The following is a 16,111-nucleotide window of genomic DNA, read 5'->3' as shown; positions in this document are numbered from 1 at the left end:
TGCAAATCTATATAGGGTGGTATAAAAATATGACAAATAAATAAATGAGGTGCAAACTGTAAAACAGTTTGAAATGTTGCTAACTCATTATGAAGAGCTATGGGGTCATTTGCATATAACATTGAGATCCACACCACTTTTCCTGGGTAAAAACAAGGCTATCAATTATGGCTTGTTTGCCAGCATATCATTCATATATCATCCCTAGCATGGGAATCCCCAAAGATGCAGCAAAAGAAAACCGAAAGTTTGCCCTATAAACATACGTTAAAAACATAGGATATGAGTAGTATGAAATATAGGGGGAAAGGGGGGGATAAAGTGTGAGCCAAATGGAAATATAGAGTAAGTGACTGGAGAAAAAGGATATGACATTTTTGTGGGAAACAGATATAGGTCTTCGGGGGAGTGGAGACAAGTAATCAAAGACCATGCAAATAAGGCTTTACAGTTAGGAACAGTAGCTGGAACCAAAGCAACAGAGAACTTGCAGAACAAGCAAATTTGTCATAGGCTAAAAACCAGAGTTTTTCCAAAAGTGCTCTTTTGCAAAAGTTCCAGTAAAACAAGTGAGACATGACACAGTAGCACAACTATTGTGAAGGCACAGCCATGCTTGTGGTAGTGCAACACTAGTCTGGAGCACAAGCTCCAGTCTTAAGTGCTACAAGCTAGTGCAGGAGTTTTGTGCTTGCCCAATGTTCTCCTCTGCCCCTGCCGCTGCCCCCCCCCCCCCCGCACAAGCGCTCCATTGCTCTGGATATCAGCCAGTGAAATTGGAAGATACCAAGAAATTCAGGCCTGGTAGCTTTAGACATCTTGGTGGTTTTATGACAATTGTACCATCAAATTAAAAACCAAACACAATTGTTAAAAGAATGAATGTGATAAAAACCAAATCATCACCAGATCAGACTAGGGATGTGCATGAACCTGTTCGGAGATCTATTTATGGGCCGCTGAATAGGTTTGAACACTGGTGATTCAGAGGCTCGAAGGTGGGGTGGACAACTTTAAGAGTGGGGGAGGGTGCACTTACCCCTCCCCCCGCTTTTCCCCCACCGGTGCTCCGTTTGTAAAGATCCTGTCAGGGCGGCAGCATACCATCCCCTCATTGGCCGGAAGTGTCGGGTGCATGTGCAGACAGTACTTAAGTCTCGCTTTGGTTACCTGAATAAAGCCAGAGCCAGTTCTAGCCACTTCCACCAAGGAGGGGATGGAGCGGCACGGAGGTATGCACTGGCTGGGGGAAAGCGGAGGGAGGTGTAAGTGCACCCTCCCTCACCCTTAAGGTTGTCACACACCCCATGTTCATCCCTAGATCAAACATGATTTTGATACTGTGGCTGACATCCAGACTAGCAGTGTGCTGGTTCAGCGGTTTGTGACATCCAGAATGCTGTGCTGTCATGAAAGGGGGAAAGGGTGATTTTTATGGATTTTGAGGGCTGTGCCTCAGGAGGCACATGAAGTTGCAGGCATATGAATATGACAAATATTTATATACTACTTTTCAACAAAAATTCCCAAAGTGGTTGAGAGAGAGAGAGAGAGAGAGAGAGAGAGAGAGGGGGGGGGGGGCGGGTGGGAGGGCAAACAAACAAGGCTCTCTGTCTCCAAAGGGCTCACAATCTAAAAAGGAAACATAGGAAGCTGCCATATACTGAGTCAGACCATTGGTCTATCTAGCTCAGTAGACGAATGGTCTGACATTGGTGGCTTCTCCAAGATTGCAAGCAGGATTCTCTCTTAGCCCTATCTTGGAGAAGCCAGGGAGATAACTTGAAACCTTCTGCTCTTCCCAGAGCAGCTTCATCCCCTGCGGGAAATATATTACAGTGCTCATACTACTAGTCTCCCATTCATATGCAATCATGGTAGACCCTGCTTAGCTAAGGGGACAAGTCATGCTTACTACCACAAGATCAGCTCTTTTAATATAAGATAGACACCAGCAACAGCCGCAGAAGGAATGCTGTGCTGGGGCTGGATACAGCCAGTTGCTGTCCCCCTGCTAAATAAAGAGAACCACCACTTTTAAAAGGTGCCTCTTTGCTCAGATAGCAGGGGACTACTTGTAAGTTGTGCAACAGTGATCGTGGAAAAGGATATGTGGGCATCTACTTCTGCACCTCTTTCAGCTACTGATTGAGAGGCTGGTGGCCTCTCGACTCCAGACAGTCTTGGATGAAACAAATCATCTAGACCCATTTCAAACTGGCTTTCGGGCAGGTTATAGGGTGGAGACTGCTTTGGTTGGCCTGATGGATGATCTCCAAAGGGAATTGACAGAAGGTGTATGACTCTGTTGGTCCTTTTGGACCTCTTGGCAGCTTTTGATACCATTGACCATGGCATTTTTCTGGATCACCTGTGGGGACTGGGTGTAGGGGTACTGCTTTGCAGTGGTTCTGCTCATACCTCTTGGGCAGATTTCCGAAGGTGTTACTTGGAGACTGCTCTTTATAAAGCAAGAGCTTTTATATGGTGTCCCTCAGGGCTACATTTTGTCTCCATTGCTTTTTAACATGTACACTAAACCACTGGGAGAGAGCATCAGAAGATTTGGTGCAGGGTATTATCAGTACACTGATGACACCCAAATCTCCATGTCATCTTCATCAGGCAATGCCATAACTTCCTTAAATGACTGCCAGGAGGCAGTAATGTGCTGGTTGAGTGATAAACTGAAACTCAATCCAAACAAGATGGAAGTGTTCACTGTAGGAACCTGCAGTTAGGAAATGGGATAGTTCTGTTGGTTCTAGATGGGGTTACACTCCCCCAGAAGGAACAGGTTCACAGTTTGGGAGTACTTTTGGACCCAACCCTCTCCTACCTCAGGTGGAGGCAGTGGCCAGGAGTACTTTTTATTCAACTGGTTCACCAACTGCACTCTTTCCTGGAAGTGAGTGACCTGAAAACAGTGGTGTACATGCTGGTAGCTCCCAGGCTTGACTACTGCAGTACATTCTACATGGGGCTGTCTTTGTACGTAGTTCAGAAGCTGCAGTTGGTGTCCCGTAGAGACTATATTACTCTTATTCTAAAAGATCTACACTGGCTACCAGTAGGTTTCTGGGCAAAATTCAAAGTGCTGGTTATTACCTATAAAGCCCTTAACGCCTTGGACCCACAGTATTTAGGAGAACACCTTCGGTATGAACCCCACTGCTTATTACGATATTCGGGGTAGGGTCATCTGCCACCAGCTCGTCTGGTGGCGACTCAGAGGCGTGCCTTCTCTGTAGTTGCCCCTGGACTGTGGAATGCACTTCCTGCTGAGATTAGAGCTGCTCCGTCCTTGTTAGCTTTTAGGAAATAGCAGAAGATACATCTCTTCAGGCAAGCTTTTTAGGTAGTTCGTTTTTTAATGGATATTTTAATCTGATTTTTATCATGTTTTAACCATTAAATTCTTGGTTTGTTTTATTCTTGGTTTGTGTTATGCTGTAAACTGCCTAGAGACTTCGCTAATAGGCAGTATAAAAATTCATTGAATACAAAGTACAACACTAGTCTGGAACATAAGCTTCTGATTGAATGCATCTGGCTAATGCAACATGTTTGAACAAGTGCAGCGTCTGGATGTCAGCCACTGTAACGGAGCTTTCCTTCTGCCTCATTTCCTTGTGATCTTGCTGCTGATTTTAAAAAAAATCACATGTAATTGAACATTTTATTGATGTTGGGATTTAGCAGAATTCAGTACTCTTGCCAGTTCCCTTAGGTTGCTTGAAATATTCTTCATATGCCTCTCCAGTATTTTTCTTCAAAAACTGCTATTGCTACTGTACCACTGTGGCATAATCAAAGATAAATTATCTATACAAACCCTACAAACTGTCTCAAGCCTGTTTGAATTGTTGGGTGTGCTGTGTTCCTGTTCACTCTCCTTGACCATTAATTCCCAGAACCTGTGCCTGATTTTCTAGTTTAAGCCCCCTCCCACCCCATTTAACTTCAGTTCTGCCTTTGACAATGTCCTGAATGATGTCTCCAATAGCACATTTTGTTGCTTTCAGCCTCAATTGCCAGTAAATGTCATACACATTGGTCAACACTTCTGCCTGAGTTGTTGTCTTTTAAAATTCCTGTCAGTATCCTGTGAAACTATGCGATAGTTGTAAGAAACTTGAGCCATTTTCATCTAACTACGCCAGTGATCTTCACTATTTTGGAAGGTGGGGTTGCTGTTGTGCTACTTGGCATGTGGTTCCCCCCTTTTTGGGTGGTGGCATTAGAGGCACTGACAAGTTTTCAAGGGGCCTCCTGCCCACCCCCACCTGCCAAAGGGCCCCCCCCCCGCTATTCAGCCCTCCCCTCCCGCACTTCCTCCCGTTGCTGTTGCTGTCAGTTTCTCCCACCAGTTTTAATGACAGTAAGTGGCTGAATGAATCCTTTTCTCTCACGCATGAGCAAGAGGAAAGGGCACGTCCATACCCTTACTGGGTAGTGCGATCATCACCATTTTCTGACCTGCTCGTGGAGTAGTAAAGGGGTTGATACACTCTTTCTTCTTGCTTGGGCACAAGAGGAGAGGGCTCATTCAGCCACTTACTACTGGACAAACAGATCAGGAGGGGAAACACGAAAGAGAGAGAGAAAGCAGGAGGAGGAGAGTGAGAGCACTGGCCGTGTTAGCAGCGGTGGAGGAGGGGAGAGCGAATGAGTGGGTGGAAGCCACAGCAGCAGATGAGGAGAGAGAGAGAATGGTGGCAGCAGTAGTGGTGGCAGGAGAATGAAGATGAGAGAGAGTATTGTGGCTGCGTAGTGGTGGCAGCAGGAAGAGGAGGAAGAGAGAGCATGCACATGGCTGCCATAGCAGCTTCAAGAGGAGTGAGTGAGTGTGTTTGTGTGGTGGCCATGGCAGCAGTGGAGGCAGGAGGAGGAGGGAGCAAGCACGAGCACACTTGTGGTGGCCGCAGCAGCAGTGGAGGGAGGAGGAGAGAGAGAGCGCGGCGGTGGCAGGAATAAAAGAGAGAGCAAGCAAGAGAAAAAGAGCTTGCAACAACCACAATGGCAGAGGGAGCTAGAGACAGGAGGAGTAGGATCAGGGGGAGTGACAAGCCACTACCGCCACTTATAACATTTATTACTTATTGTCACTGATATTACCAATATTTACTTGCACTGTCAAACATAGAAGCATGTTCCCCCCACCCCACCGCCTCAATACCATGTCTTCAATCCGCCTCCTCCTGATTTGAACTGGCCCAGTTCGAGTTCATACTTGAACTGGACCGGTCTCAAAAAAAAGGGCAGCCGTCCAATATGGGCCAGTTTGACTTGGTTCGAGAGCTATACTTGTAAAGGAAAATCTGGTGATAATTCCCCTTTACAAGCAAAGGTGTGGGTAAATCCTTAAAATGTGTTCTAAGGGCAGCTGGGGGTGATGGTTAGAAGGCACCTTATCAGCAGCAGTGGCACAGTAGCTCCTCTAAACCATGCCAGTGCTCCACCCAGCAGCGCGGGCCAGCTGTGGCCTGTTTCTGGTCTGCACAGATGTGCAGAGGCCAGAACTGGGCTGCCCCCCCCCCCACCAGTGCTGAGGGGAGTGCCAGCAGGGTTTAGAGGCTCTGCCGCCGAAACCTCTCCCTTCCCTCTCCTGACCACACTTAGAATGTTTTTAAAAGATTCCCCCACCCCGTTTCTTGGAAAGAGGAATCCTCACTGGATTCCCCATTACAAGTATAGCCCTCTAACTGGGTCGATCTGGTTCGACTGAATGGACTGGGCTGGTGGTTGAGTTTGAATTCAAACTGAACCACCAAACCCAGTTCTGTGCACACTCCTGCTTCTGAGAAGAGATTGAATTACTTATTTACACACACACACACACACACACACACACACACACACACACACACACATTATTCTTCTGGAAGAAAAACTCCTAAACTAAAATATGTCTTTTGGATCCTTAGTAATATGGATCATAAACTACCACCCGTCTACACCTCAGCGCACTTTCTCTGATTCTTCTCATGTGGAAGCTAAGTTGTGATCTTACTTTCTATCTATCACCCTAACAAATTGCCTTTTTGCATCAAATTTTTCATCTACAGTACTAATTTATAAAGGATGAGTGAGGCCCAGTTGTAAATAAATTGTATATAGTGATATATGTGTGTATTGCCAGTTCATATGTTGCTCCTTCCTTGATGCTGCATTAGCTGAGCCCCCCTGATCTTGAAGCTGAGCAGGGTGGACAAATTGAGAGGAAAGTTGGACGTTGGAGAGGTCCAGGAAATGGAGGAAAATGAACAAGTCTGAAGTGGGAAGGGAAACTTCGACATAAATGAATAGAGAAAACGGGTGCTATGGTCAAGAGCTACCATATGTGGGGAAAGCTAGAAGCTGCTGATTTGAAATAAGCAACCAAAGCTCTGGCTTCCAAGCTTTATTATTGTGTTGGGGCTGTGGGTATTTGCTTTCTTTTTGAGATATATAATGCCTTCCTTTCAAATCCTCTTAACATGTGAAGAGTAGCTAGGTTTGGTGGAAATGCTAATGAATAGGCAGCTTTCAAAATTATTACTAGCTTTTCAGCTATTACATCTTAGTTTCAAGTTAATAAGCTGCCATTTAATTGTATTTCTCCATGTATACCATGAATGAATGTACCACAAAGTGATAAGTAGTAACTTCAGATTCTTCATCTTGTAGTAATCTGATTACAAGTTTAAGCTTAAGATTTTACTTACATTTCTGGCTTTTTAGCAAAATTAATTCTTTGGATAGCTCTACAAAGTGTGTTAATAATTTATTTGTAATAATACTAAACTGTTTTTGAATATTTAGTACAATTTACTATAGTACAATTTACTTCTGGCTTGATTGGAATCTTCCAAACCTAATCCATGTTGTCTGACACACATAGTTGCTTGAAGCAGACATCAGATAAAGGGGAGACAAAGCCTCAAAATGATGTTCAGAAGTAGAAAATATATAATGGAGTGTGGAATAACCAATACATTTTAAAGCATCATCTGTGTCCTTTAGGGGAAATAATTATAGTACTAATCTTGTAGTAGCTGTTGTCTTGGCATGTAGATCTTCTTGTTCCTAAAGATCATACAACAAAATGTATTGGGTATACCACATACCATAGGATTTTACTTCTTGAGTATCATATTAAGATTTTGCATGCACTCTCTTTGGTATTTTGTCCTTTGGTACTGAACAGACAGTTGTATTGCTTGAGCTGAGGATTTATATTCCTGCAGCCCCACTCTTTTCCATGTTGCCAGAGTAATGTGTGAGCAAGCAAGAGCTCCGGCCTTGCAAGAATCTATCCAACTAAGTGTGAGGTTGATTTCACAGCTGCAGCATGCAGGGAGGGGGAAGCAATCTTCACTGCTCTCCCCTCCCCACAAAAGCCTTTTCTTGCATCTAGGAAAATAACCTTGAGGACATTTGCAGGAACAGGGAGAGAAGCAAAAATGGTTTCCTCCTCCCTGTGCGCTGCATCTGTGAGGGGAACCTTTTGCACAGTTGGATTGTTGCAAGGATGAAGCTCTTGTTCCACTCTCTCAAGCCTGCGGTGCATGTCAGCCAGTGAACATATGAATCGGTGTGCCAGGAATCGTAGTTCAGCTTCAACAAGCTTGGAGTCTGAAACTATGAAGGATCATAATAGAGTCAGTTCTTAGTGTGTGAATAAAGAACTGTGAATAAAGAGAGGCTGTGAATTCAAGCTGTGAATAAAGGGAAGCTGAGGAATATCTTTCTTGACATTTTCAAGTCAGACAGGTATATATGAGGGCTGTATTCGTAGAGGAGAACCTCGTTACTCACAGGGGTTCTGTTCCTCGCCTACTACTGCAGGTAATGAGGTATTACAGCAGTGGGGAAAGGGGGATTAGGTTCCAGGGTGGAGGGAAAACAATGAAAAAACAGCAAAAAAGTTACAAAACTTACTGAGGGGGTCTGCATATGTCCAGGAATCACCCCATGTGCCCAGCAATGCCCCCCAAATGAGTGAGTGCCCCCCAAAATCATGGGGGAAAGTCTCTTTTTTTGTTTTGAGAAATGAGCCACAAAATGTCTCCTCCTCGGCTCTTTTATTTAATTCATTTATTATTTATTTATTGTATTTCTATACCGCTTGATACAGAAATCTCAAGGCGGTGTACAAATTAACAGGTGGTGTACTTCTGGCTCTCTAGGAACCGTGGATATGTGAGTTTTAATCCTTCTGTATCAGCAGATACTGGAAATGGGTGTTTATAAGACACCCCATAGGTACGTGGAACTGCGAATAGCAGTTCCGTGAATAAAGAGGTCCTGCTGTAATGAATTTAAGCAGGCTATTTCTGATTAGACAATCATTGGCAGTTAATCTCTTCACATGTGTTATTTCTGTATGCCATCTGGAACTCTCAGTGGAGAGTACTAGTTAGCATTCTGTGGGCCATAAGATAAATTTGTACTTTGTTCACATTTCATACAACCAGATTAATGGAAGCCACCCTACTCTGTTCTCTGCTTTAAAGCAAACATATTTGATTAGGAGGGAGTAATTGAACTATTCTGAAGTATAAACAGAAACTAACAACATATCAGCTACTTGTCTCTATGAAATATCTCCCCCCCTCCCCTGCTTTAGTCATTGGGAATCCTGTGTAAGTGTAGAGCTAGATTGAATTATAAATTGAAAATGGCTGTTGACACTTGATAGGAACATTGTCTCTTCTCTTAAACAAGAAATGTATTGGAAATTTTTCTTTCCCTGCTTCATTAAGACTATACATTCAATCATAGAAGTAATATTGATGCATCAAAATATACTGAGACTATTTAGATAATTTCCTTATTTATCAATACAATAAAATGACAATAATAGAGATCCTCATTTAGTAGTATAGTTAAATGTTAGCATAATTTTATTATAGATTATGTGTTTTCTCATATTTGTGTTTACCTTTCTTTGAAGGTTTCCGAATGAGTGGATCATGAGGAACATACTTTAGGGACTTGCCATAGTATGGCTGCTTCTCGATCTACTCGTGTCACAAGATCAACAGTTGGGTTAAATGGTTTGGATGAAAATTTTTGTGGCCGAACTTTAAGAAACCGTAGTATCGCTCATCCAGAGGAAATTTCTTCTCTACCACAAGTACGATCAAGGTCACCAAAGAAGAAAACAGAATCTCTGCAGAATCAGAAGGGAAACAACGGTGGGCGAACCAACGACGTGAAGCAGCAAAGTTGTAGGGAATCATGGGTAAGCCCTAGAAAAAGAGGACTGTCAACTTCAGAAAAGGATAGTGTTGAGAAACAAATTGTGGAGAACTGTGAGAAGAAAGTGGAACCTGTTTCGCCAGTTTTAAAGCGAATTAAGCGCTGCTTACGTTCGGAGGCACAACATAGTTTGGAAGAAGTGCTGCCCTCTAAAACAGGGAAGGAACGATTCGAGCGCAAGAGCTCAGTGTTGGACAATGTTGCAGTCACTCCAGGGACTAAGCGAGCTTGCCGATGTCTTATATTGGACGATAGTGATAAAAGGGAAGTTAAAAAGGTGATTGCTTGTGCTGAAAGGTTTAATAGTTCTCCAGTATCCGAAGAACTTCTAGGTTTGCAGACTGTCAATGGGGTTGATAGGAGAAGCTCAGATGCTACAAAGTGCGATGACTGTCAGCCTGATGTAAATACTACACAAAGTAATGCTGATTCCTATTCACCTAAGGATAAAACTGTAGCAGAAAATGGAAATGCATTGGCCCATTCTTCATTTTTTCTCAACAGGAGTAAGGAGGACAATTTTGTAGACCATACTGTGCCTTGCACAAATTCACAAGAACAGTTAAAGTTAGAGGACCACAAACAATTAAACAACTGTTTGCCTGAGGAACCTGCTAATCAGACACATGAGTCAGGTACGGGTACGGGATCTGTTTCCGAAATTCAGTCATCTTTATTAAGGGATTCTGAGGAGGAAGTAGATGTGGTGGGAGATAGCAGTGCCTCAAAGGAACAGTCTGCTGAAAATACCAACAGCAACCTGGACAATTATCGTGATACTACATGCATCTCAGGTGAACCAGAAACATCAATTTCTGTGTCAGACTGTGTTTCAGCCCAAATTACATCAGCGTCAGAACCTCAAGAACACAGATATACACTAAGAACATCACCATGGAGACTGGGCCCAGCCAAAGGTAGTCCTACTAAACATAACTCTCCATGTAGAGAAAATGGACAGTTTGAAGAGAGCAACCATACTGTCCCTGAAAATAAAGTAGAATTAAGTATTACTAATATCAATGGATCTACTATAAACACAGAAATTACTCGGGATGAGAAGGAGAAGGGTTGTGACTCTGGGGAATGTAGAGATGAAGGACTAAGTAAACCACCCTCAGAAGCCAGACTTGTTACTGGTTCACTACCATCTGCCAAAGAGAGTGCCAATCTTCATGCTGTGGAGGAGGATGAGGAAGAGCCTGATGTGTATTTCTTTGAATCAGATCATGTGGCATTGAAACACAACAAAGAGTATGTGTAACTATGGTAACCATGGATTCTGCTTTTGTTTATTACTTAAACCTGTAGTTTCCAAAACTTCGATATCTGCCATAGAGTAATTCCACTTGAAGAATGGTTTTCCTTTGAAGGCACTTTGTCTTTAATTCTGTCTCAGAAAAGTGACATGGTCATGCATTACGATTGCAGGAGTGTGACTTGCGAAATGCCTCTTAAGTGGCAAGAATGGCAGCAGGAGGTTTACTTCAAAATGCTTAACGATTATGTTGTTTTGGAAACCATATCAGAACTAGAAATTTTCCTGTTTAGGTTTCCTTATGACATTTAAGTGAGAACTTTTCAGTTAATTGGTGTGACAGATGCAATATAATATTAAATAGCCTAGATACTAGTGCACATGGCAGAGTGTATAAACTGTAACTTAGTTATCATAGTCTTACAAAAGAGAAAAATGTATGTAACTTTCAAATTAATTAACATGATTTGTGTTGCTAAATTCCCATATAGCAGTTTCTAAGTTTCATTCTAAAGCTACAGTAATTTTACTGTAAACTTTATTTGAAAATAAGAAAAATCTTACGATTTATCAGTTAGGCTATATGTATTTGCTGAACAAGTAACATGCTTGTCATTTTGACAGGTGAAGGTTGAAAGGTGGGGATGTGCATGATACGTATTTTCATACACAGTGAGCTAAAATTGAATTGTAAGGCTAAGCACTGTGCCCAGGCTGCCTGTCAGGACCTGATGGATTTTGCATGCTGCTGCACAGAATTTGGCAGTGTTGTGCGTGGTAGCAGGCTTGAAGTCAGAGAGCAGAAGAGAGGTGTAGAATTGGCTTGAATGACCTAGGGACTTGAGTAATAGCAGAAGGATGAGGGTGGTGCAAATGTCTCTGTAGAATGGGCAGTGGTGGAGAACATGTGCATTTGTTTCAACTTGCCCAGAGTCACAGGGGCAGAGAGTAAGACCAGTGCTCCCTCTAAGGATTCCCAGATGTTGTTGGCTACAACTCGCATAATCCCCAGCAAAAGCCACTGTAGTTGGGGATTCTGGGAGTTGTAGTCAACAACATCTGGGAATCCCTCTTAGTGGGAACAGTGGTAGAGATGTTCCGAGAGTGGGGTCTTCTTGTTTCTGCCTTCTAGCAAAGCTGAGGCAGATTTTAAACAAATTTTAACTGTTCTCCAAAGATCCATTGTTTCCCCATTGTCCCTTATGACCTGAACAAGCTGCTCTCAAAGAGTGCACATACAAGTTTTACATTGCAATTTGCAGTGCATTTTGCAACCCTGCCTTGAGAAATACTGCATAAGCTCACAGTAGAAGGGAATCTGTCCCTTCCTACACAGAACACACATTTCAAACACAGTCCAAAAATGTCCAAAAAAGAATCACTGACCCAGAATCCACTGCCAGCCACATTCCCTGTGCTACAGTAACATCATTGGCACAGGTTTCTCTCTCATAATTATGACTCCTTACTTCCTAGAATTGCAACAGCTGACACATTAGCACCCTTAGCAGCAGGCATAGCCAAATCTCAACTAGAGCCACATTTTGACTGAGTACACCTTTCAAGGCAGCTTGAAGACCAAACCATAGTGGTGAGTGAAGCTCAGGTTAGTCTCAAGGCCAGACATGGAGCTCATCACAGGAATCGCCAATAAATATTACACACACATAGCTGCCACTGTCCATTCCATGCCACAGTACTGTCTCACAAACAAAGCAAACGACAACTCATGGAAGGCAGTCACCCAAGTTCTACTTTTGTCAATCTGAGATCCAGCAAAACCAGCTAGTTATAGCAGCAATAGCACAGCATGTTATACTCGGTGTTGAGAAAACCACAAAATCAGACCTTCCTCCCCAACTCTCCTGATCTATCCAAGAGAGGCACACTGTAAGGCAGGGCTGCTTAACCTCGTCTCTCCTGCAGATGTTGCCCTACAGTTCCCATAATCCTTGGCTGTTGGCCACTGTGGATGGGTATTATGGGACTTGTAGTCCAAAAACAGCTGGGGGGGGCAGAGTTGAGCAGACCTGCTTCTGCCTTCCCAGTCTCTTTGAATACATTTAGAAACTGCCTCCTTTTGTGTTCCTCCTCCCTCTCCCCCATGGGCACAGTTGCCCATGACAGCACTTGATTTGTATGATAAACCAACCAAGATGCAAGGAGATCGCATTCCAGTTGGAAGCCAGTGCCAAAAAATGAATCAGCAAGGGGAAAAGCAGGCCATCAAAACATAAAAAAAATTTCGACCCAAAATGGGGTTGTTTTGTTCCAAGCTCAAAACAGGTCCTTTATTTAAAGGGTGTATTGTTTTGAGCTCGAAACACTTGAAAAGGCCCATTTCAAGTTGCAACATTTTGCACATCCCTACTGCAGGGCTTGTGAATTGTAGGTGGGTAGGCAGTGTCTTCTCGTAAGGGTCTCTCATAGCTAGGCATCCAGCACTGAATCCTACTCTGCCACTACCTATCCCCAGCTTAGCCTTTCAATGCGCAGAGAAGTAATAAAGCTGCCAGAACCTGTCCTCTGCTAAATCAATAGTGGAGATTTAGATAAGTTCAGCCTTGGCAAGGAGAAAGGAAAATTTGACTGCTGGAAGCTGTCAAACCCTAGAACCAAGTTGCAGACAACTGTATGCTTTCTCAGCATTTGTATTAGCACTGATAGAAGAATAGGGGTCCACTCCTCCACACTCTCATGGGGGAAGCACTGCAATAAGAATAAGGGATATAGACTCACAAAACCATGCTCCTGCCTCAGCACCTCATGTTGGTCTTTCTGCCCCCTTCTCATCTGTGGGAACACTTTTCGTTCATGACCACAAGGCTCTTGAACTTGTACACACATGTGATGCTGGTGTGTACACATATGATGATGGTACACATCAGTATAATTTGGCAGTTACAAATATGTAGCACACGAACTCATTTGTGTCGGAAGTAGTATTAAATTTTTTTGATCAAGTATATTTTCTAGTTGTACTTATGTGTTACACTGCATTTTGTTACTGTTCAGTTGGCTGCCTTCTATACATTGAATACTAAAAGCTTTAAGGGATGAGTAATAGTAAAGGTGTAGTTTTCTTACGAACAAAAAGACAAAGAATTTGCTAGCAAATAAATCTTGACAGAAGCCGTGGTTTTTGAACACCCGGCTGAATCCCTTCAGGCATTGTGAAGCAAAACTTACCGATGAATAATTAATACTTTATATACTGCTTTTCAACAACAGTTCCCAAAGCAGTTTACATAAATATAAATAAAGACCAATGACAGTCTTTACTCTTGTAGTACTTTGACTGTCTTTATTGTTTTTGGAGCCACATCACTTACAATGTCACTTCTTCACAGCTGGTTTTAGATACAAGAGAACCTCAGTATTCTCAGGGGTTCCGTTCGCCACGACTACCAGGATATGGAAACTGCAAATAGTGGGTTATTGGTGCAATGGAATTGTGGGGGTTAGGTTCCAGGAGAGGAAAACTGCTGGAAATCACAATTTTGGGGGGCCATTTTTTCATACTTAAATGGGGCTAAAAGGCCCTAGAAATGCAGGGGGGGGTGGCCTAGTGTGTTGAGTGGGTCCCCAGCAGCACTGAAATGCCCCCCAGAAATCTAAAATCAGCTAAAAATTGTCATTTTTTGCCACTTTTCTTTTGAAACAGTGCTAAAAGTCCCTAGAAATCCGTGTTCCCTCTAACAGGGAATCCCAGTTGTTGTTGACTACAACTCCCATAATTCCCAGCCAAAGGCCATCACAGCTGGTAGTCATGTGCACGGACCGGTTCGGAGGCCATTCTAAAGGCCTCCAGACCGGTCCAGACACGGGGTGGTTTTGGTTCGGGAGGATGGGGTGGGGGGTTCCAACAAGAAATGGGGGGGGGCGTTACTCACCCCGGAGACAACCACACCGTAATTCACTGAGCAATCGGGCGGCAGGATATCTCCCTGCCGCCCGCTTCATTCCCCGCTCGGCGGCTCCGTCCTCATGTACTGTAAAGAATCATCCTCCTTAAGCATTTAAACCCTTCAAAGCCCCGCTGGCGCTCGGCTGGCAGGTGCTCGGCTGGCGGCCGCCCCAAGAGGACCCCTGCTGCCCCCAAGAGGACCCCTGCCACCCCCATCCTTAAGAAATAACCTCCCATTGAAAGGGGATGGCAGGAGAGCTGCCTGCCGTCCCCTTCCACTTTGCTGGTCTGGCTGCAAAGGGCTTCTAAGAAGCCTTTCGCGCACGTGCGCAAAGGGCTTCTTAGAAGCCCTTTGCAGCCAGACCGGCAAAGCGGACGGCAAGGAGTTCTTCTCCCGCCGCCCGATTTTTAAGATTTAAAAATTTTTAAAAGAAAGAATGAATTCCTTTTTCAGTGGAGGACAAAAAATCTTTTTGAATTTCCAGGGATATGTTTTTTATTTTGTTTTCAAAGATTGTAATGTTTCTGTCCCTGTTATAAGAATAAACATTTATTCATATGCATTGGCCATATATTACATTCAATTTTTCAATCTGATTATGCACCATTTATGAGTCTCCAGTATGTCAAATTTTAATATTCAACCACAGTATAACAATAATATATTTCCATATTCTGTATGCTAATGCTGAACGGCTTGGAAAATTTGATTTTTATCACTTAGAGAAGCAAAATCAAAAAATTTGATTTTTATCACTTAGAGAAGTGAGCAAGCTGCCCCTGCACTGATAATAATGACTAGAGGTAGGTACACTTCAGTTTGCATGGCTTTCTGTTTGCTAGAAGAAAACAGTGAAATGTTTGCTTCTGGAGATTACTATTAGTATTCCTTCTGCTTCTTTATGGATCTCTCATCCATGTTCTTCTCATAATTACTCAGAAAATTCATGTTTACTAGCCGACCTCGCACAGAGCATCTGTGCGCTCTTTGGGGCCGGTGGTTCCCCCTCCCCACCCCACCTCCTGCCCCAGCCTCTCTTGCCCTCCCCGTCCCGCCTCCTGCCCTCCCCCCGCCTCCTGCCCCTGTCGCTCCTGCCCTCCCCCCAACTCTGCTGACTCTGCACAGAGCCTCTCACCTTACTGGGTGGTGGGCCGCCACTTTTGTCCAGTGCTTGTCAGCTGTCGGGCGGCACCTCTCCTCCCTGCCGGTCAACCATTCACCTCCCTCAGCCGTGACTTCCCTCAACTGCCACCCCGTGGAGTCTCACCAACCGCCTCCTGGCGTGCACTCCTCCTCCCTCCCGCTCTTGCACATGTCACCCCCTCTGGCCCGCCATTGGTCGCGGCTGCAGCAGGGGTGGAGCTTGCCACATCCCCATGCAATCCCCTGGTCTGTTTACAGGAATTAATAATATAGATAGATTTTAAAACAAGTAGGGAATTTATTTTCAGCTTGTATTGATTATTTATGCAAGCTGCTTTGAACATCTGTATTTTAGAAAGGTGGAATCTTAATCTTCAAGTTTGGATAGTCACTGTGTTGGCAACCATAGTTTGCTTGTGCTGTGTGTTGCTCTAACTGACAAAAAGCAAGCAAGTAGGAAAGAACTGTTGATGCTGTTTCACTGGTACTGGCTCATATTGCCCATTTCCTCTAGAACAGATGCTACCAATAACATACATGATTCTAAAGCAATAAA

The 16,111-nt window shown here is 43.7% G+C and overlaps 1 protein-coding gene across 9 annotated transcripts in view; it reads left to right on the top strand.

Moving 5' to 3' along the window:
• The window catches only part of ZZZ3 (zinc finger ZZ-type containing 3), an 87,834-nt gene that overhangs the window by 27,784 nt on the left and 43,939 nt on the right, over window positions 1-16,111 (top strand). For all 9 annotated transcript variants that reach the window (XM_053247943.1, XM_053247938.1, XM_053247935.1 and 6 more), the window contains one exon: window positions 8,939-10,500. In XM_053247943.1, the coding sequence (XP_053103918.1) occupies window positions 8,990-10,500 (1,511 nt within the window). In that variant the 5' untranslated portion in view covers window positions 8,939-8,989. The remainder of the gene's footprint in view (window positions 1-8,938; window positions 10,501-16,111) is intronic.

This window comes from Hemicordylus capensis, chromosome 4, assembly GCF_027244095.1.
Source record: "Hemicordylus capensis ecotype Gifberg chromosome 4, rHemCap1.1.pri, whole genome shotgun sequence".
Lineage (NCBI taxonomy): Eukaryota > Metazoa > Chordata > Lepidosauria > Squamata > Cordylidae > Hemicordylus > Hemicordylus capensis.
Note: the sequence above shows the minus strand (reverse complement) of the source record. Positions and strands in the feature narration are given on the sequence as shown.